Source organism: Notothenia rossii, assembly GCF_949606895.1.
Source record: "Notothenia rossii genome assembly, chromosome: 1".
NCBI classification, from domain to species: Eukaryota; Metazoa; Chordata; class Actinopteri; order Perciformes; family Nototheniidae; genus Notothenia; species Notothenia rossii.
The window spans coordinates 41755656-41778531 of NC_136912.1; the positions used below are offsets into that span (position 1 = coordinate 41755656).

General features: G+C 44.6%; 1 protein-coding gene across 4 annotated transcripts; it reads left to right on the plus strand.

The window, feature by feature from the left end:
* Positions 1 to 928: 928 nt before the first annotated feature.
* On the plus strand, positions 929 to 17938 carry LOC307035108 (axin-2-like). 4 transcript variants are annotated; one of them, XM_079674118.1, is made up of 11 exons: positions 929 to 1152; positions 2583 to 3526; positions 5951 to 6091; positions 8717 to 8819; positions 10725 to 10865; positions 11458 to 11879; positions 11990 to 12136; positions 12483 to 12716; positions 12849 to 12941; positions 13532 to 13657; positions 16139 to 17938. In XM_079674118.1, the coding sequence occupies exons 2-11, from the start codon at positions 2694 to 2696 to the stop codon at positions 16263 to 16265; spliced, it is 2367 nt and encodes a 788-aa protein (XP_079530244.1). In that variant the 5' UTR covers positions 929 to 1152; positions 2583 to 2693; the 3' UTR covers positions 16266 to 17938. The 4 variants fall into 4 exon arrangements, with proteins under 4 accessions (XP_079530244.1, XP_079530245.1, XP_079530243.1 ...); XM_079674119.1 differs by lacking the exon at positions 929 to 1152 and adding an exon at positions 1274 to 1484; XM_079674117.1 differs by lacking the exon at positions 929 to 1152 and adding an exon at positions 1502 to 1702.
* Positions 17939 to 22876: the final 4938 nt, after the last annotated feature.

A 22876-nucleotide genomic window follows, 5' to 3' on the forward strand; every position in this document is an offset into this window, starting at 1 on the left:
CATTAGGGAAGTCATGTGAATTAAAAGACTAGAAAACAGCTCTTGCCTTTGCTCTCTGTCCAATTTCAATCAAAATGTCATGCTGTGCCATATTCTCTAAATGTGGAACTGGCGAGTGTGTTAGGTTGACATCTTTGTGGCGAAAATCCTGTGACTAATATGTAAATTATTTTGACAGTTACACTTTAAATGATTACAATAAGAGTGATATAACTTAAAGAATATGTTTGAAATCTGTGTGGACATTGTTAAATGACATGTATCCACATATTATTTAGTGTCACTCCCCTTACTATGGTAACTATGTAATTAAGTGTGAATATTACTGAAATGACATAAGGATAATACGCCTCCCTATAAACCAATGTTAAAATTACAAAGAAAAATATTGCAGAAAGAAAAGAGATAAATATGTACCACAATGGACTGTACAAGTATTGTAAACCCTTTCATAATGTATTTTCCTCAGCTACACTAAACTTCCTCACGTCAGTTGAAGAGGCAACAGGCAACTAAAGTATCGCTTTTGTTTGCTTTGTGTTTCTGTTGAAACTTTGTGTAGTAACAAGAATAATGCTATTGGCGCGGTAGATCACTTACTTCTGACGCTCCAAAGCCTCGGGGAGTTGGCTTGAGATTGCCTGTCTTTGATAAGGTCCTGGCATACATGTAAATATTTTCCTTGTCTAGAAAAGTTGAATAAACGTTCATGAACGTCTAAGCGAATGGGTTTGCAAACGAGAACTGTTTAACACAAAGGATTATTCAATTTGTTGGTGTTTTCAATCCTCAATCTTCATTCTGGTGCATTTTATTGTATTGTTTGCTGCGAAGATGAGACGCTGCGTTTGTATGTATCTTCCGGGACCAGGCCAGCGGTTCGTTACTTTGAAGTCCACAGTTAAACCTTCAGCCCAGTTGGTTTAGAAACAGCCCGGAGGATTTCTTTCTACCGCCTTCCATGACTTCTTGAAACACTACCTGGGGAGAAAATTCGAGGGCAAAACGTTTCTCTCCTTTATTCGAAGCTGTATTCAAATTCATCAGTGTGTTAGGACATTACAGGACAATGCCGAAGCGGTTGTAGGCAAGCCTGTTGTTTGACTACTTTACTTTCACGTTTAAAAAGGAGGCTACTCGGGTACATGGATGGTAAGTTGTAGGAAAGCTGTTCCACAGGCCCCCTCTCTTGGCCGCTTTGATGTGCTGCTGCTGAGCTTTGAAGTTGAGAAATGCGGGCTATGTTTCTTGTTTGTGGGCGAGAAATACGGTGAGATAGATAAGAAGCTTATGTGTGTGTGCGTGTGAGTGTATGTGTAGCCCAGATAAAAAGCCGAATATTTGTCTGGTGGTGCGTCTTCTAGCTGGGAAAAAAGTGAGATGTATTCTTCTAACGGAGCCCCCCCCTCCACCTCCTTTTTTACCTCCTCCAGATTTTGACACCCCCAGTGATCTACATAGAGACTGAGCCTGCCTACTCTGAGGTCAGTTGTTGAATGGGACTGGGTACATCAAACTACAGCGCTTGTTTTGCAGCGAGATAGGACACATGTGGCACGGCACAGGCTGTAAATAATCCGTCGTCGCTTTTTCTGCTGGATTACTGCTTGGAGAATTCTGGACTGTATTAGGCTCTACTATAAATGGAGTAACAGTTCAACTTTTTAACGGGTTTTACTCTGGTTGGATCTGCTCTGCGATGGTATGTTGTTTTACGCACGTTTTTTTTTAGCCTTCATCCATTGCATTTTAGAATCGGTTTCATTGTGCTAGAGTAATATTGCCTGTTAAGAATGTTTTACGTGTAATGAGGCATTTTTTATCGCCTATCACACAGTTTATGCCGTTTATCTGTGTATCGTTTAGGAAACAACTCTCTTAAGACTTGGCACCGAGGCTCCGGTAAAGGCTTTTCTTTTTTTTAATGAGGTTGTATGCCATATATATCGTGTATTTCTGCCGTGTTGGTAGTGTAGACACGTTACCGAGTATATGGCTTTAATAGTGTCCTGTAATAGCCTTCTTAAGTATGTATTAGGACGATTGGTTGCTTACATTTACGCATGAGCGAATAGTTTTTCCCGCGGGGCTTTTTACCCCTCGTACATTACAACGTTTAAGGTCATTGTGTTGCAGATCAGATGCATTTCCACTCGTCTTTACATTACTGGGATGGTGAGAAGTGTGGAGACGAGTCTGTGTGTGTGATGCAGACAGGGGTATGGTACGGTCGCCCGAAACAGATTGGGAATTAATTGGAGTTGAAGCCTGTGACATGGACTCGTTAGGAAAACACGTGTAAACCACAGTTGTGAGAATACGGTTTCGGTGAAAAGTGAGGCTGTGTGAGATTATAACTCTTATGAAATGTGTTTTGATGTGACAGATCAATGCACGTTAAGAATGTAGGCTGCAGTTGATCTCTCATTTAGATTATAAATAGATAAATGAAACGAAAGAGCCTTTCATTTTTCCTTTCTCTGTGAACCCGGCGAGGGTTTTGAAAGGGACTGTTTACTTGATGTCTTTCTTTGAAGTTCAGCAGGATCTGGCTTTGATTAGATCAATACTTTGTGTTTCAGAGTGAAGAGGAGCTAAGAAGCTCCCCCGCTGCTTTTAGAGAGTGAGGAGGATTAGGCTGGTGCTCAGTGGAGGCACGACGGCACTCTCACACGGCAACCGGAGCTGGAGCCATGAGCAGGGCGCTTACGGAGCACATCATCAGTAGCTTCCGAGAAGATGCTCCTCGTCCTCCGGTACCGGGGGAGGAGGGAGAGGCGTCATGCTACGACCCCAGCAGATCTGCCAAAATGAGAGCCCAGAGCAAGGTTAAAGATATCGCCGCCGCCTCCGCGCCTCCCGGCTCCACGCCGCGGAGGAACGAGGATGGACTCGGGGAGCCAGAGGGCAGCGCGTCCCCGGACTCGCCCCTAGTCCGGTGGACAAAGTCACTGCATTTTCTCCTGGGTGACCAAGACGGCGCTCACCTCTTTAGGACCTTTTTGGAGCGGGAGAATTGCGTGGACACTTTGGACTTTTGGTTCGCCTGCAACGGCTTCAGGCAAATGGACTTAAAGGATACCAAAACGTTACGAGTTGCCAAAGTTATTTTCAAGCGGTACATCGAGAACAACAGCATTGTGGCCAAGCAGCTGAAACCGGCCACCAAGACCTTCATAAAGGATAGTATTAAGAAACAACAAATAGACTCGGCCATGTTTGACCAGGCACAGACGGAAATTCAGTCAAACATGGAAGACAATGCATACCAGATGTTTTTGACCTCTGACATATACCTCGAATACGTGCGCACGGGCTGTGAGAACGCAGCATACATGAACCACGGGAGTCTCGGCAGCCTGAAGTTGATGTGCGGATACCTTCCTCCTCTCATGGAGGAAGAGGAGTGGAGTTGTAATGACCTGAAGGCAAAAACGTTAGGGTCTGTTGTTGGACTGTCTGCGAAAACCCTGAGGGCTACTGCTACCATCCGGACAGCAGCTGCAGTGCTGGAGAATAGTTGCAGGTAAGAGCCGCGCTCACCCACAGCATGCATGTGTGTGTTATTACATTTGAGTGCATGTGTTTATTTGTGGTGTGCACACTTTCGTTGTGATCATCATTCCGTCATTAGTTAAACTACAGCGAATATGTGGCAGTTGGCAGTTTTTTCACAAATGCATAAGAGAGAGATAAAGGCACTTGATCAAAGAGTCTCAGAGGAACATGCATGTATATTTTTGCCCTCCTGCCTTGCAGTCAGTCAAGGGGTTGGAGGGGTGTAGGGGCGGGGTGGGTACAAAACATCAATGGATCTGAGGCTTCCTTTTAAGTAAATGGTGTCTTGCAGGCAGCCCTCTGCTGGCTTGCCCAAGTTTCCTGTGCTTTGAAACCCTTCCTCCGGTTCAGGCACAAATTCAGACACCAAGCCTCATGTCTGTTACAGCTACATGAAACATTGTGATGCTATTGTAAAGTTGCTTCATTTTCTCCCTTTTTCTCTACTCTCTAAGCCATATTGCGATTGTACACTGTCTTAACATCTCCCTAACCCAGAGAAATGAAAATACAGAGTTAAGAGAACTTTATCCCTCAGTCTTATGCCAAGCCGGGGTATTGTTCTCTTGGTCAGAGATGAAAGCAAAGTTGTTTGTGGAAAGCATTTGGGCTTTTATCTTAAGAGCTCGTCCCACACGTTGTCCAACAGCTGAAATCTTTTCAAGCCAGGAACATTTTCAAAAGCTGGATTTTATGCTTGAGTCTGCATCAAAGGGCTCTTTAAAACTTTTTCACTCAACTACTTTGTCCTCACATCTGGACGCAATTGTTACTTAGAGGCTGGACAAGTTCTTGATACTTTGGTTGGGTCAGGAAGTGGAATTTACTAAATAATCCATACTTTCCCTCTCAGGTTAACTAAACATGTAGTGAGACTAGAGACTACACAATGCACCCCCACTCCCCTTGATTTTTAAAAGCTGTGTAAAAAACAGAATAGATTAAGTCTCATAGCTCAACTTTAACACCCCCTTGAGGATTTTATCCTTCATGTGAGCAGATGTCAGATAACATCATCACACAGTTACTCATTTGCTTGAAAGGGCCCATGTTGAGCTAGGAACCAATAAGCACACGGTTTGTTGACATGTGGGCATCTCCTGGTTTCCTGGTGTGATCCCCTGCATTCTTGTTTTTCACTAAAAGAAAATGGAGAGGGAGAGAGCCCCCTCGTTCTCCCTTCCGTCACCCGCGCTTTCCCCCTGCCCCTCACCATCTCTTTAGGTCAACCAATTTCCATCTCAAACATGTGGAACTAATTTTGCCACTGCATTGATCCCTTTTCCCTTATTTTTGGAGAAACTTCCAATACTCAACTCCAAAGTGATGGAAAAACACAACAACAAAACATCCTCATCTCAGTTCCGCAGCTTCAACCACCAATCCCACGTTGCCGTAGATTGTGTGTGTGTGTTTTCCTTTCTCTTTTTTCTCTATTCAGCACTTTTATCTTTCTTTTTTGAAAAAAAAAAAATCTGTCTGACAGAGACTAAGCATGATTTGGAGAGAGACAGGGAGAGACAAGAGGAGGGGAAGGGGGGAAGAAAGGAAGGGGGGGATCATGAAAGAAAGAAAAGAGATGGAGAAAGAGAGCAGGGGGTGCAGAGAGCCCAGCTGTGCTAAATACCTGACTCTTTGCGCGGACCTTCCAAAGGTCAGGTTTGTGCTTGGGGCCTACGGCTTTAGTCATGCTGGGGTTCTCCTCTCAGCACTCCCGGCAGAAGGCATTCTCATAAAGAAAGGGGCCCTCCTTCCCCCTTTCCCTCTCTCCCTCACCCCCTCACTAAAGCTCAAGTTCCCCCTTCCTCTTCTTCCCTCCCTCTTCCTTGTCCACCCCCTTCACTACTGAAACAGGAATGCAACACAGCAGGAGAGAGTAGAAAGACAGAGAGAGAGAGAGACTTTAGAAAGGAAAGCAGGGGGGAATGGGGAAAGGAAGGGCCCCAGACTGGATGACAGAGAGAGGGAGAGATAGAAGTAAGAGAGCATAAAGGAGAAAAGACAGAGAGTAGAGAGATTCAAAGTGGAAAAGTGCCTGTCCCAAACAAAAGAGTGTGGAGATAGCAGCAGAGAAAAAGAAGGTATATTCTGTTGTTTATTCACACACAGAAAAGCGGGTCACTTCACTTACTCCAACCATCAACCCTCCACCCCCAAACACACAAGCCCTGTATGTTAGGGAGGAGAGACATGAAAGAAGGTTGAGAGACAAAAGAAGAAGTATACCTCCATCTCTAACATTGTTGTCACATTGTCGCAAACAAACTCCAAGCTGTCACCTTCGCTTTTTGTTGTAAAAAATAACAGAGAAAGTCAACTCTACCCAGCTGTCACATCTCTCCCCTCTTCAAATCACAACTTTACATTCAAATTTGGGACATTTCTTTCTCAGGCCCCATCGTCGAGGAGAGCCTGCCAGCCCTTACTTTGTCAACTCCGGATACATTTTTGCCCCCGCCACCAGTGCCAACGACAGCGAGATCTCCAGCGATGCTACGACGGATGATTCCATGTCCATGACAGACAGTAGCGTGTAAGTGGTTTTCGTTTTTTATCAGTTTGATATCTACCCAGATAATGTAGCAACTTCAAAAGACATTGAGCTGACTTTGGCCACAGCTCTGGATTTCATTGTTTCCAAAGTATCTGAACGTGCCTTGGCCAGGGTTCAGTCAACACCTTTCCAGGAAAAAGTGTAGAGGTGTCAGGAAAAATATTTGGCCTTGTCGTCCAACAGACTCAGCATTTCTTGAGGCCAGGGAACTGTTGCGAAATAATGGCCCGTAATGTATTTTAATTATCTTCTATGATTGACTCCAGGTAATTCTATTAATGTGTAGTTGTTACTGTGGCCTCCGGGGAGATACCTCTGGGAAAGTCATTATGTCTGAGGACCTTTTGAAGTTTATTCTGATGCGTTGCAGGCTGGTGAGAAGGTTGAAAAAAATGGAGAACGTCTTGATGTGGGTGGGGGCGTTGCCTCATTTTCCTCAAAGTTGAAATGTATCCATCCCACCCACCCTTCTGCCACAACAGACTTGTTTTTTTCATATTATCTAATCGCTTTTTCCCTTTGAAGAGCTGAAGGAGAGGGGGGGAGGGAAATGGCCATTCGGGCCTCAAGACAAACTCATTGAAAAATGTTGGCACCAAATGAAAGGAGTCTTACTCACATGGTGGGTCGGTTTCCTGCCACTGGCCTCTGTGGCGTGCTGAGATCATGTGTCTGTGAGGCTTTCACAGGGGTTACTCATTTCTAGACCTTGGGACAAGGCATGAGGAACTCCCCCTGGCCAGACTAGGGCACCCCCAAAAAAATCACCTCACCCTCCTCCTCAACAGCGTCTCTCCTCCACCCTCCAGAGCCAATAGCAGGAGTGGTTAGGCTCGAAGTGCAAGGGAGTGAGAAAATAAAGTGCATGGAGTATAAAGGGCTTAACTGAATCGCTTTCAGCCTATTGTTAGGTGAGGGGAGCTTAGGGGGATAAGAGGGTGGCTGGCTGCTTTGAAAATGACTTGCACAACTGAATAGGAGATCCCCATAAAGTAAGGGCCCATGAAACCATGAAAGAGTCCAGGGCTGTTCTCTTCTCCAACCTGGACAAAGCACCCAGCCATCACATGATTCCCCAAGGTGGAGACAGTTTGGATTGATAAAAACATAGTTAGCGAAAGGGAAGTTGCTTTGTGTGCGAATGATGTTTTGCCTCCAAGTTTGGGGTTCTTGTTAGCACGCATGTTCCTTTGGGCTGTTGAGTTTTACTTTGTAGGAGTTTCCTGTGTTTCTTCCTGCACCTGGAGGGATGATGGCTTGTAGTCTCAAGGGTACTGTTTGTGAAGCACTGATTTTTTGGTAGAAGGCCTGACTTTCAAAAAGCTTGCTGCAACACAGGCAATATCGGGAGCTTGGCTCCATTATCTTCTTGATAATGTCACTCTGAATTGTGACTTGCAGAACTTGTTTAGGGTAATAAAAGAGAATGTCCATGTGTCAAAGTCATATTCCTTTAATATTCACACCAAGGGCTTTGACACAGCGATCCCTCTTGTCCTTGTCCCCAGCGTTCTGTACCGCTAACTGATTTTAATAAAAACCCAGCTTCTTCTTCTCTCATTTGAGGGAAAAATTTGATTAGTGTCTCCTTTTACAGTGGTTAAAAGGCACACTGTGATTTTAAATCTCATTTCCCAGATAAAGAACAAGAAAAGGAGGATTTGGGAAGGGGGAGGGAGAAGGGGTGGGGGATTTTTTTCTCTTTTTGCTTATATCTTATTTATGGATTTACTTGGACGCTGGGGAATGCTGCTGCACCAACTTCAAACATTACCTTATCTTACAAACCAGCCTTTTGATGTTGCTGAGATCAGAGGCTCACAGCACAGCGCTTGCCAAACGAAGATGGCAGCGAGTGCATATGTGCATGAGTGTGAGATTTCAAAGAGGCAGCAGAAAAAGTAGCGTTTGGGCTAGGTCATACACTTCTGAGCAGCCAAAACGGCCAAGATAATTGGCCCAGCTTAAGTGGCGTATGACTGGAAATGCTAGCAGACACAGAATGAAAAATGGAGAACAAGATTCCCAGAATAAATGCTTAATTGTCCGGAGACCACTGGTATTCCTAGCTACATTTCTATTCTCATATCTCATTTCATATGTCAGAACTACCAAGACAGCAGCGCTTAAGCAGCGCTTGCTAGCGTGTTGTAGTTTCTGTCTCTAACCAGCTACTGAGCTAAGCGCTAATTTGTCTGCTTTTTAAACAACCATTGTCAGAGTTGACAAGGACTGATGTCATCTTATCGGCGGGGCTCTTCTTTTGAAGACCATAGTGTGATGTTTAGCATATCTCTACCATTGTCCTGGTGTGTTTTGTTATATGTGTTTCTGTTGCCTTGGCTTCAAGGGCTCCCCGGCCTTTTGATTTAGCTGTAATGGGCCTAGTGGGTGGTGTTGTGTTGTGTCTTCAATGATGAACTGCCTCCAAAAGGCTCTTTCTCCACAAAGATTGTATAATGGCACAAATGCATTGACAGTTGATGTGGAGGTATTGTGCCCGGCATAATAAGTTGCAGTAAATGATGAAACAGAACACCAATTATAAAAGAAAGTAGTTCAAGTTGTATTTTTAACCAAATGTAAATATTGTTGTTTTTACAGAGATGGAATCCCTCCATATAAACTGGGCACAAAGAAGCAACTCCAGCGAGAGATGCACCGCAGTGTCAAGATCAATGGCCAGATTACACTACCCCACTTTCCTGTAAGTCCTACTTCCTTAAATTCTACTTCCTGTCTCGGTGTTTCCTTTTTTGTAATCTGCTAAACTCAAACTTTTACACACTGACAGACAACTGGGTCCTGATTCCCTCGAGGAGTTGTGCTTTATTTTTATTTTATTATTTTCCAGAGCTCATGTTGTGACAGAATACTATATTTCATTCCCCGAGTCGTTTTCATATAAAAGTCAGGGTAAATGAAAGGCAGCATTTGCATACCACTTCACTTCTTCTGCTGTTTAAAGCCACAACCCCCATCTTCCCTGTAGCTTCTGTATGGCTGTAAATATAAACTTGTGTTGTCATCTTTGTATTCTGATTCAGTAGCTGTAGCATCTCACAAAGGGCCATAGCTTAATATGTGTTATGCATCAATGATAGCTGTCGTTGTAGCAAAGGTAATTAACATTGCAACAGTGTTAATGCTAATGACTTCATTCAACATCTAGGTTGCTCATCTTCCACCCTGATATCTGGTCCTATTAGTATTTGGGTCATGCAGTGCATGTGTTTTAAATTAAATATGTTGTTGACCTGCTGAAGTTGTGGTGGACAGCTTTAAGGAACTGGGTTAGAACAGATTGACACAGGTTATGAGTTGGCTCTGTTTGAGGCAAGACATTAAGATATTTTTTCTTCATATCCAAACACAGGTGTGTGTGTGTGTGTGTGTGTGTGTGTGTGTGTGTGTGTGTGTGTGTGTGTGTGTGTGTGTGTGTGTGTGTGTGTGTGTGTGTGTGTGTGTGTGTGTGTGTGTGTGTGTGTGTGTGTGTGTGTGTGTGTGTGTGCGCGCGCGCGCGCGCGTGCGTGTGTGTGTGTGCGTGTGTGTGTGTGTGTCTGGAAGTATGTTGAGTGCATGCAATCGACAGTGTTGTCTGTTCCGCCTTTTTTCTCTTTTCCTCTCTCTCTATCTCTCTTTCCCTTTCCCACTTGCACTCCTTTAATGTCTCCCTCCTGATTTGGAGATGGCTCTGTCTCCCATGATGCACCAGCCCCAGGCAGCGGGGGCCCCGTGCAGCGCTCCTTTGCCAGCAGCTCTGCTTGCCTTTCTTCTTCTTCCCTTCATCGTGTCTACAAAGAGATGAGAGGAACAACAAAAAAGAGTCAAAATCAAGAAAGCCAGTGTGCCAAATAACAAAAAGTAAGAAAGGCAGAGAGAGAGAATCCTGTGCATATAGTTAAAGAAAAGGAGGATAATGTGACTAGAGTACCTCTGAGCTGCCCTGCATGCAGCCGGGAAATAAATGACTACTTCCCCTCAGATCTTCCTAGTATTGGACTCTTCTATCCTCTCCCTCCCTCTTTTCCCTTCTCTGTCTCGCTCTCTCCCCGCCACCATTGACACTTCACTAACGCACATCTCAATCCTCTTCCTCTTTTTTCACGCGGTTCATTTTGTCCCCCTCTCCCTTTTTTTCTTCCCCTCTCCTCACTCTCTCTTCTCTGTCGATATCTGGCTTTTATTCGGAGATTTAAAGCTGCGTGTCCCTCCCACCCCTAGTGTGCGTTTGATGTTTGACAAGGGCCCTTTGAAGTGTGTTGACTTCAGAGGCAGCCTAGCTGATGGCTTGGTCGGGCTACAGAGGGTGCAGGCAGGGGGCCTCCCCTCCAAGTGAGACCAACTGCTACCCTGCCATCACTACCCCCGTTCTCCCCCCCTCACCCAGCAGCCTGGCACAGTCAAGGGCACTGGGCATGAGACGATCATGGGAGGGATGGGCGGTGAAGAAGGTTCAGGTTAGCTCCAGGGCAAGGGCATCTGGATTAGGCCTTTTTGGAACAATATAGAGCAGTGGATTAATGCAGCATATTGCATCTGTCAAAAACAGTACGAACTTACATCCACACACAATCTAAATGGTCCTCCCCCTGTGTTGTTTACCCTGCAGAGGACACATCGGCTGCCTAAGGAGATGACCCCTGTGGAGCCGTCGGCCTTTGCTGCACAGCTCATATCCAAGCTGGAGAAGCTGAAGCGAGAGCAGGACACCATGAGCTCGTTGGAGGAGAGGCTGCAGCAGATCCAGGAGGTATGGATGCAAACAAAACTGCTCTGGCAATTCCACACACATTGAGCATAGCTTTCATTAAGAAATTCTAACTTGTATCCAAGTTACCTCTGGAGAAGGCACTATGAAAGCCTATGTGCCAACTTTAGCATGTCGAAGAACAGGGAAAACACCAAGGGATTTGAAAGTCTGTCTTGGTTTAGCTTCTTCTTCCCTTTTCCTCTCTGTCCTCCTACTTCATCTGGAGGAACTTTCAAACTTATGTTTCTAGACACACTTGAAGCTCCTTCAAATAGTTAGCACTTAGCTACTCTCCAGTGGCACGCTTGCTGAGTGTGTGCAGTGCCAGTCTCTTTGTGAAGCAGAGGCAAACTCTGCATTATATATGAAGCGCACCCAAAGCCTGTTAGCGAAGATAACAGTGCGGCAAAAAGGAAACTCAAATCAAGTTATCCAGGCGTTTGCTCTCACTGATTTCACAGGACGATAGATATAAGTTGGTGTAAGTTTAGACACAAATTCCTCTTCTGGCTGCCTTTCCCACATGTGCATGGTGGTTATGACTGTTTTATCAATTCACTTAACTTTTGTATTATTTTCTTTGCCTATCTAGGAGGAGGAAAGGGAGGAGAGCAGTGATCCCACCAGCAGCACCTCCATCCAACACCCTCTGCTCCCATCTAGCAGTCAGTGTGAGGAAGACCCTCAGGCTATCCTGGACGAGCACCTGTCCCGTGTGCTGAAGACACCCGGCTGCCAGTCACCAGGTGTGGTTCGGCACTCGCCACGCTCTCGCTCTCCAGATCAGACAGAAGCTCTGGTGTCCTCTGGCCACGGGCCCTTCTTCGGTGGCTACCCTGGGGCAGCCAAGGTTCTCATGACTGGCCGTCAGTCCACAAAGCACATCCACCACCACTACATCCACCATCACCACGCTGGGCCCAGGACCAAGGAGCAGATTGAGGCCGAGGCGGCTCAGCGCGTGCAGTGCCTCTGCCCTCCAGGGGGCGCCAATTATTCCGACTTCACCCCTGCGTAAGTACAACCTTTCCCACCACTTTTCCATCAACATTTACCCTTAGTTACTTTATATTCTTAAATCTGCTTTTTGTCTGGTGCTAACTGGCCTCTTCTTTTTCCTCCAGTCGCTGCAGCACTTTGTCCAAGCGGCCAATCAAGGCCACCGATGAGGGAGTGTCCACCCGCCTTCCCCTAGATGCCACGGACCGCTCTCAGAATGTTTGGCAGTGGATCCTCGAGAGTGAGAGGCAGGGCAAGCATAAGCCACACAGGTAAGAATCGTCACGATGGACATTGGCACCACGAAACACTAACAGACCGCACCCTCTTTGTAGATAAGTCACCTTGGTCCTAGTCGTGGAGATTTCTTTCGACATTTAGTTTTACTTTGTTTCATGGTAAATGATTAAAAGAAACAAATAAGTACCTATTTGGTAAACACAACATTTAAAGTGGCAGTTTTGCATGATTATTTTAGGAGAAACAACATTTTAGAGATCCGTGAATTAAATCAAGTAATCAAAGCATGTGTAAGTGCTGTCCTAGACTAAATCATTATTACTCCACTCAGCACTGGTGTCTGGAGTTCTCAGCTCATGTTGTATTTTATCCCGACAGCATACAAGGCCTAAAGAAGTCCAACCCTCTCGACTCAAAGACTCTGCCCAGCCGGACACACTCCTCTTGGGGCGGAGGCGGCATTGGCAGCGGGGCTCACCTCCGTAGCCACCACCCCGGCCACCCTTTCATCCAGGACCCGGCCATGCCCCCCTTACCCCCACCCAACACCCTGGCACAGCTGGAGGAGGCCTGCCGCAGACTAGAAGAAGTCTCCAAGCCCCCAAAACAAAGGTATGGCAAACATTTAGCTCACATACATATTCCCCATCTTTCACATTTCATGGATCACCTTATTATACATTTGAAATGGTGTCAAAGGATTTACCTTGATAACAATGTGATCGATTTCTGTGGTTTTAACAGGCATTCAACAGCAGCCAGCAGCCTTCCGAGAGACAGAAGCCATCCGGCAGCTGGAGGCACCCCGCTCTCCAGCCCCGGACTCACAGCGGACGAGTACGTCTTCTTTTATCTATGACACATTATTGTCTTTTTTTCTACTGCTCAACTTCCCTTAATTTGATTTTTCTTTTTAAAATCAGATGTCATTAGCAATACACTTTGTTAGCGTTCCCTCCCTCTCCCAGCTCGTGTTTTCACCCTCCTCCTCGCAGATTTTCTCACTCTCCCGTTCAAAGAGAGATGTTGTGAGTCAGCATAGCTATGTCTTTGAACTCCTCTTCTCTCGCCTTTTAATCATTTAAGATTAAATATGCTTTAATACGCAATCCTAACTACCCACCTGTCTCCCAAACCAACACATTCACCGCTGGAGCCCAACAAAGTCGTGTTAAGCAGCCCTTGATAACTCAAATGTAACTCTCCCCTTCATACATGTGTTGTTGAATGGGTGGGTGTTTGATGTTAAGCTACAGCCACCTGACTCTAAAGCCTCTTTCAGTTTTAATTAGTTGACCCTTAGGTGAGCTAGCTGTCTGTTAACATCCTTAATTAATTATACTCCAAAGATTCCTTGTCTACATTCAACAACCTGACTCTTACAAGTACAGCGCTCTAAAACCAGTTATTATTTTTTGCCCCTTCAGGTCTAAGGAGCTCGTGGTCACCTACTTCTTCTGTGGTGAAGAGATTCCTTATCGCAGCATGATGAAGACCCACTGCCTCACCCTGGGACACTTCAAAGAACAGCTTAGCAAGAAAGGCAACTACCGGTAATTACAAAACCACTGACCAAAAACACATCACATATTCTGATAGACAGGGTTTGTTGGGCAGGTTATCTGTGTCTGTATGTGTGTGCACTTGTTATTGCACTTGTATATGCTGAGTGGGAGTGTGAAATAATGGAGGCGGATAGTTGAAAAGAAACTGGGCTGATCCACTGTATTCAGAGCTTACAGAGAGGGGGGGAAATGAGGGGGGGTTGTGGGGCGAATTTTTCCCCCACATCTGGTACTGATTTCCACGGTAAGGCAGACTTAATAAATATGGCTTTGAAGACTGGGCCATTTTATTTTTTGCACAAAGACCATTGCGAGGCCTTCAAATTCCTCCTCCACACTATTGCATCAGGCATTAAAATCAAACGCTGTAAGCACCTTCATTTGTTAATGTCTGATAGCAAGATGATGAGGGGAATTTCAAAACATAAGACCTTATGAAATATCTGTGCAGTTTGAGGACAATACATCAGGAACTTATTTATCAAGTTGCAGTTCTGTTTATGTTGTACGCCACTGAAAAAAACACAAACTGCATGCCCATGACATCAACATTAGGTTACAGCCACATCTGCTTGTTAGTCAAGAGAGAAAGCCTGCAAACAAGTCATTGCACCCCTGCTATCCCATAACTCAGCGAGCGAATGAAAAGTGGGGAGGTGGGGATGAAGCGTCTGGCTTCAATGGCAGCAGAATGTGTGGAGTTGGTTAATTTGGACATGGCAGCGGTACAGTGGAGAACAGTACGCCACGGCTCTGCCAGACGATATTGGTGCCAGATGTTGCAAAGAGAGAAAAATCCTGCCACATAAAACATGTTCCAATAGAAACGACTCCTTCTGTCTCTCTCTGTCTCACTCTCCGAAACAAAGTGATGACTTTGAACTATTTGTGAGCAAAAATGTAGCAAAAATAATCAGCCAATGACACTGAGGAGGGTAATGCATTTATTTGGTTTCTACAAACGGCTAAATCCTGCCCACTAACGCTTAGTCAACAGAGTGAAACTCTGCCAAAATGCCATATCATTAAACAAAGCCATCAATTGTCACATCGCTGCACACTTGTGTAGAAAGTCTTGCAGCTGTGGTGGTGCCACCTCCTCCTCTTTGGCATAATTATAATCAACACGGCAAGTAAAAGTGCATGTGTATGTTTTTGCACAACCCTTCTTATATGTGCTGTTTGAATCACTCTAAACTCAGCGATTGCTCATAAAACAGCTTTTTAAATCTCTTTTTTCTTTTTTTTTTGGAGTCTGAACGCAAGCACACTTGGGCAAAATGAGGCATTTTTCCATTACAAAGCTTATCATTAAATCCCCTCCCGCTGATCTTTTGCTGGGTTGAAAGTAGAGAGGAGAAATCATGAGGAGCTCCAGGAGACTTCACAGTCACCGGGACCAAGCTAACCCTGGGAGTTATCTCTGCTTGAGAGAAGAAGAAGAAGAGTGGGCTAGCTAGGTGACCTGTGACCTCCAGGAGACTGTCTGAGCGGTGCCGCCCCCCTCCCTTTAAAAGCCCCTCAGGCTCGGCCTACATCCAATCTATCACACCCACTCAGCGAGCCAGGAAGGCCTGCGCTCCGCTTCCCCTCCGCTTTCTGCCCTTCCCGCTCCCTCTTTCCCCCTCTGTTCTCCGCTGGTGATCGGAACGCTGCCCGAAGTGTGTGCGTGTCTGATGGCGTGTGAAACACAAGGCATGTTTATGTGCAGGCAGCGGAGTGTGCTCCTTCAGTCACATGCAGACTCTCAGGCACCTGTAATGCCAACCTGTGTGACAGAAAGGCCCTTCATTTGACAGCCAGCCCAATTAGAAGCCATGGAGACACAGAGGGAAGGGGTGGGGTGTGGTGTGGTGAGGGGCTACTGAAGAGAGAAAGAAAGGGGAGGGGGGGGCTTAAGACAGCCTCTAATTAACCCTTCAACTTTAATAAAACCTTGCAGGACAGATAGGCATCCGTAATCTGTAGGATGGTCAGCAGTAGATGAGGAGATGAGCACACATGGATGGACACACACACACACCCACACACACACACAGACACACACACACACACACACACAGAGACACACACAAACAGGCGGTTTCTAGCAGCTTGAATTATCACAGGGAGTGTTTAAAGGCAGGGTTCAGCTCTGTTTGTGCAGTGGTGTGATGTGGAGTCAGGCTCAGCCTTTGAAGTGTGCGGGGATGGCATTGAAGGCTATGACTAAGTTGTTTTGAGCAGGATCCATTTCTGGCTCTCAGAGTTTGTGTTTGTGTTTGATTTGGACTAAAGGGAGTTGTGCGCAAGCATGTATATGGAAGTGTTCGTGTAGGTGCCTCAAAGCGCTCTTAAAATGCGATGAAATGTATCAAATGCACTCCTGCTGCAACTCCTGTCATGAGTTCAAGGTTTATTTATTTTTTTCACTCACACCCACGCTCAACATTTTCTAACCACGGACCTCTCTTTGTGTTTCCTTCTCAGGTACTACTTCAAGAAAGCCAGCGATGAGTTTGAGTGCGGTGCCGTGTTCGAGGAGGTGTTGGAGGATGCCAACTTGTTGCCCATGTACGAGGGCAAGGTCCTGGGCAAGGTGGAGAGGATGGACTGAAAGCCACTTTGTTGCCAACCAACCAATGCCCTTCTCCCGCCCAACCAAAAGCTAAACTATCCCTAAAGAAACTTGAGCAAGAGACTCTTTGTAATTAACAAAAAATACTCTAGACTCCTATTTTTTGTTTTGTTTTTTTTCTATTTCTTAATATTAAGCTAAACAGAGTTAATATATCCAGCACAAGAGGAGCGATTGAAGGAAGACGAGCCAATGAAGTATGCCGAACCCAGAGGAGGCAACGCCCCTCCCTGACTTTATCAACCAATCAGCCTTAGAAACACAAGGGAATGACACGAGAGACTTAAAAAGACCAACACAAAGGATGATGATGATGATTGGAGGCTAGTGGGGGGGAGACCCCGCCTCTTCTTAAATATATAACCACTGAAGATGTAGATGACTGTTTTGTTGTGATGAGAGACTGCCGAGTGCAACGGACTAGCACCAACCTGCTCTTAACACTTCAACATCGCTACAAAAACGTCTGTACGTGTGCATATACATACATGCATTTATGTATATATACATGTATTATATATAGAGATGCTTTTCGTCATGAGTTGAAAGTTTTTATTAAGTATTTATTGAGAAAAAAAACACCTACACTTTACCCTGTTCCTTAGTTTTCTTAAATATACCCCTCCCTCCCTCCCTATTTCCAGCCAATGGGCAAGCTGCTTTGAATGTTGGGAGAATACTGTGGTGATATTGTTTGTTTTGTCTGTTTTTTACTTTATGTGACACCAGCCTAGCACCTCCCATAGCCTTGTCGCCCGCCTGATCTGAACTAACAACCTTCGCAGTGGTCTTGTTCCGAGGCGCACTCTTTTCCATTCTAATGGTCAATCCCAGTCTTATATGCTGCTGATAGTTTGTAATGTTAAGTTTTTCACACTAGCATTTCCTCTCCCACGTCCCCGTCCCCCTTCCCTCTATTCTTCTCCCAGTCCGGCGACAGAGCTCAATCTTTTTTGTTGTGCCTTTGTTTGTAAATCAGGCATTGCACGAGGGGTGGGGGGTGTAAACAGATACACACAGAGAGCAGACCTGGAGCACAAGCTGTACCATCTAATAATGGCAGTGTTTACAGCCCGCACACCAAAATAACTTGTGCTAACAAGAACAAGTTTGGATCACTGAAAACGACTTTCTCGGGGAAGTCAGCTAGCGTGTCAAAAAAACTAAAAAGTAAAAAGTGAAGAATTATGGCTCCGATACCTTTTGAATGTTGTTACAGTAACATCGTATATAGCAGAGCTCCTGTATACATTGTAATTATGCATTCTGAAGTATGAATACTGATACATGTGATGGACACACACATAAATGACATACACAGTTTCGCTGGTGTTTTATGAGTACAGCACCTGTGCCTACATGGATGCCATACCATGTGCTACCCTGTTTCAGGGGTTTAATATATATCCCTTGGTTTTCAGAAGGGTTTCATGTTGAAAAGATATTTTTATGCTTTTAATAATATCCTGTAATCATGTTTTTTTGTTTTGTTTTACACTACGGCCATTTGTTTTTTGTTTTGTTTCATTCTATCTAAACTGTAAATTATACATTATATAAAGAGTTTCATTTAAAGATTTACATGGACCTATAATTATTGTAATTATTGAGAGATGTAGCCTTTATTAAAGTTTTATATTTTTCAAATGAAACCTGTTTGACTGGATTTGCTTCTTTCACCATTGTTTTCACTGCACTATAATGTCACTGATATCTTGTTTGATATTACTGCCAGTTCATACCACACATCAAGTTAGAGAATATTATTTTCCTGACAGTTATCCAACTGTTTTTCTTGTTTAAAAAACTTCAATAAAACAATATATCAAGTAAATATTAAGTAAGCACCGAAGGAGTAACAATAGATTATTAAAATAAAAAAAGTATTAATGAAATATTTGTAAAGGTTGCTGATGTAAGATGTTGTTTACAAAAACTACTATCCAATCAATTATCACTAGAACCAAAATTAAAGGTGGGGTATGTAATTTATTTCAGAAACACTTTTTGCTCTTAACATCCCGATAGCAATGAATGTATTAAATGATTTGACAATAAATACATACAAAAATAATACATTTGTGGAAGCCGTAGCGCTGTAAAAAGCACGACCAATCATCTGAGCCGGCCCGGCTAAAATAACTGGATGGCCTAACTGCCTGTCAGCCTTCCATCTGTGCACAAACTTATCTCGTGCCCTCATTGGTCATGTGCGCGTTTGTGTGTGTTGGAGGAGGGGCTCTGTAAGGAAGTCTGAAGGAAGAGGCATGAGGCCGTCGAAAGGGTGCCGCAGAGGGCTGTGGTAGGCGTTGTGGCAGATGAAGACAACATCCGCCAGCCGTAGAAAGCTGGGTCGCTGTGCTGCGACGGGCGTGAATATCCCGGTGGTCCCCAGCAGGAAGGAGCGCAGGAAGGAGCGTAGCCCGGCCGATGGCGAGCGCGCAGCGCAGCGGCGGCGGGCACGAAGTCCTCGGGAGGCAGGAGCCGTCTCCCCGGGAGGAAGGAGCCGTGGACAGGAGAGAGGCGAGACGTGGTACAGAAGTGCGCCACCCAGGCGCCGATGACAGCGTGGGCGACGTCCGAAGCAGCTGCCGAGGCGAGCGCAGAGGCCAGACAGGGTCCGAAGCGCGCCACTCATGGGCCGATGAAAGCATGGGCGACGTCCGAAACCACCGTCGAGGTGGTGAAAAAGCGAGTGTCCACACAAGGTCGACCGTCTGATCGAACCTCCTCTCAGGCACCGGAAAAAGCTGAATAGGCCCCATTTATTTTCCTCGCAGATGACAAAAACAGTCCGACATTATACGATTTTAAATAAAAACAATAATCGTGGCTTGATATTGAGTAAGAACATGTTTTTATTAACCCCACGGCTTCCGGTCTCCCAAGACCCGAAAGGACAAAAAGACGTGCTGCAGGCACGAAACATACTACCAATAGAAATACATTGCTTTTTAAATCGTTCTGTGTGACATGAAAAAAAGGGGAAAATCGTGTTGGTGAACAAGAATCAATAGATTAAATGTCGTGACTCGTGACTATAACACGAAATGCAGTGAGACTGGGTTGGTTGAACATGATTTTTGTCTGTTTCTTTGACTTTTTTTCCAACATATTTATATACAAACCTTAGAGATCACAAGGCTGTGTTGTTCACATTACGGAACTTACAAAGCTAACGTTTGTCTGGACCACTAGGTAGTGCATAACACATATATTTTACGTTATGGGCGTTCTTGTAGTAAATACAAAAAAATATAAAGATTCAGTACCTCGTATTATTTTACAAGGCAAATGTTGTCTTACCATAGCTTTATTCTCCAGGAGGAAAGTCAGGTTAAACACATATTACACAGATACATAGGCATGGGGGCTTAGGTACAACAAAAACGAATACACATCTTTACATCGAATGACAACATAAAACCTAGTTTTATCAGCCCAAAGTAGTGAAATGGAAATCTCATCACTAGTTGGGTCGTTGTGAGTGTTTGGTGGACTGAGAAATAAAGATATTATTCAGCCTGTTAGTGTGTAAATCCCTGTACGGAGGGTAGAAGGGGACATTCTCAGTAGAGAAGATGGAGAAGTGAAATATCTGAAGTCTCAAAGGAAATTGCTATCCAACAGAAAATACAAGACGAATCAGGCAGTAACAAATATAATTTTACTGCAATCCATTCTTATTACATATTACCAGTCCAATACAACCGTTAAAAACACCAGAATGAGCTGTTCCATTATAAATGTAAAACTGTAAATAAATAATAGGAAATGCTGGATGGTGGAAATACAAATCCCTGCCATGCTATAGAGAAATGATATAGACTGTAAGTAAGTAGGACAGGTCTATGGAAGCTGTGCTTAAATACCTGTGGTAATTATCCCTGACATTAAAACCTGCCTTTTGTGTAACCCTCATGTCTTCCTCAGTAATGAAGAACATGAGATGGTATAGCAGCGCAGCTCTGTGATCACATGGTGGTGCAGATTGAAGGTGCGGAGGTGAACTGATTCATTTATATGTCAGCCATGTTTTTGTATTGTACAGTAAGGCAAACAGCTGGACTGTAGACCTTAAAAGTTGTTAATCACTGGAATCACTAAAAGCCTGAATCCTTTTTATGCATCGCAGCCCCTCAGTGGGTAAATGTACGCGTTCTGTATTCAGCAATTAACATAGACATTAAGCATGGAAATGGAGGCACGGGCTAATTGGTCCAATTAAAGAGCAATGAGGACCAGCTACTCTCTGACAGTCAACACAAACAGTAATGAAGCATCCCCTATCAGAGGGGCTAGCCATGTTTGCCTCAATTATCCGGCTTTATTTCAGCGGCGGGGGGAGATAATTCAGTGGTGGGGGGGGGGGGGGCACGGGCTGTCTGCAGACTCACTCACTTGTACAGCTCAATTCAAACAGTTGACATCAAAAAAAGAGACTTGCAATTGGCAAAAAAGTGTAACGTAACAAAGATAACAGCAGTCATTACTGACAAGCTTTCACAGAAAATGATTTTTCATTTTGTTGTTCCTGGCAATATGGCAACAAAAAGAGGAAGAGAAACAGACAAGCCACCAATGCTTGTCGCATCTATGAGACACTGTAGGTTTTTCTATTCCTTAAAGCACTTTTTTGCCTTAAAAAACATTTCTTTACTGCGGCCACCCCTGATGTTTGTATTCCTAACACCGCAAATTAATTTCCCGGAATCTTCTCTTCAAAGGCGCAGAGCGGTGAAAGTCCTTCACATGATCAATGCATTACATACCGCCCAAACCCTAAAATCAATTCCTCGATGCCTCTAACTTCACAATGAGGAGGGTTGAATCAGGCTGAACCAGCTAGTTTCTGTTCAACTGTCTAGAATGGGGCAGGTGTAACCCTAACCCGTCCACCCCCGCCCCACCAGCTCTATTTTTACAGCCTCTTGGGGCTCTGGCTTTGAAGGGAAACCTATCCAGGAAAATTGCTTGCATTTTTCCCCAGCGAAACGTTGATAGATGGACATTGACTGTCGCATTCCCGCTCTTGCACATCAGGAGCTCCCCCCCACCCCCGCTATCTTCCCTCAGCCTTTCAGTGGCATTCCAGTCCGAATAGGTGCTTTGTTGAATTGCAACGCAGGTTATACACAGCTTCTGAAGTTCCTGCTTTCACGGAAACATGACTTTTGACTGGCTCGAACTTACATTTAATTTAAAGCACACAATTCTGTCTTTTCTTCAATGGTGAACATTTCTATGGTGTAACTTTGATGTCATTGGCAGCATGCTCTTTTCTTCCCCAACACACCCCATATGTCCCAGACACCGCCACCTTCATCCCTGTCTTCTCTCCAAACAGTGGCATTCATTTTTCCATGCATTGTGGTAATTGGCATAGCATGGTTGGGGCTATTGTAAACATGGCTGTGTGAGACTGGTATAAAGAGGCACCAGTCACTCCCCAGGCTAAGCTAGTGTATGAGGCAGGCAGGGGCTGCTGCCTATTGTGCGGGTGAAGCCTTTGTAGATTTGCAGTGGGCCCCTTTTTAATCGCCTTCTCATACGCCGCTTGCCGACTCTCTTTGCATATTTAATTGCCAGGTAAAATCATTTTGTCGGCAATCTGTTTAATTATTTGATTGTACAGTAACCGTAAAGAGTGAGCGAAGGGAAGAGGAAGGGATAAAGGGGGATGGAGAGAAGGGGAGAGACAGAGAGAGAGCAGCAGGCAGCAGAGAAAGAAAGAGGTCTGTTGCCAGAATAGACATCAAAGCTGTGCCTTGATGTTGATGTTGAATGGGCATTAATGGTTTCTGAAGGCAAGAGATTGCACAGAAAAAAAAAGAAAGAGAGAAAAATAAAATAATAAACCCTCCTTTTTCTCTGACAATCCCGCAAGCAATCTCAGTAAATGCATAAACATTGGCACCCAGTGCCAGATAGAAGGGTTGAACAACAGAGAGAAAGAAAGTGAGAGCAAGAGAAGCTAGTTGGATTGTTCACTTTCATTTCCTGTAATGACTGAAGGGCGCGAACAGAGAAGAGACAGGTCAAATAGCCTGATTGGAGGCTGGCAGTGATTACGTAGCTGTCGCCATGTTAAACATTTAGGATGAAAGACCAGAGTCTTCCAATCAATGTCTGTTAACTTAAGTCACAAGACGTCAGAGCACAGTGTGTCAGGTTTTATATCATTCTCACAAGTAAAACCATTAGCATGCATTGTTTTGGATTTACTGTAGTAAAGATGCATTGAGCTGAATTTGAACTTCTTTTGAACAACATATTGGAGAAAGGTCTTAGAGAATATACTGCATTATAATCTCTATGAACTGATTGTAAGTAACACAAAGCGTTGCTATTGGAAGCATTCTCGTTTCATTATAAGTCCTATTGATATTGACCAATCTTTTTTCAGAGGGCTTTCGTTGCATGCAGGTGAAAAGTCCACACAAACTTATTTGTTTCGGGTTTTGCATATCGTATCAACTTTCCAGTTTTTTTTCGTATCCTGCCTTCCTTCCTGCCCTTGCAATCAGCTCATTTCCCTCACTTGGCTTTCCCACCCTAGCACTCGCCTGCTACTCATTCTCATGTTTGCT

Excerpts from the sequence above, each read along its gene's own strand:
- LOC307035108 (XM_079674118.1), top strand. The coding sequence starts at position 2,694 with ATGAGCAGGGCGCTTACGGAGCACATCATCAGTAGCTTCCGAGAAGAT. Across the intron at positions 11,880-11,989 it reads TATTCCGACTTCACCCCTGC|TCGCTGCAGCACTTTGTCCA; the intron begins GTAAGTACAACC and ends TTTTTCCTCCAG. Across the intron at positions 13,658-16,138 it reads AGCAAGAAAGGCAACTACCG|GTACTACTTCAAGAAAGCCA; the intron begins GTAATTACAAAA and ends TTTCCTTCTCAG.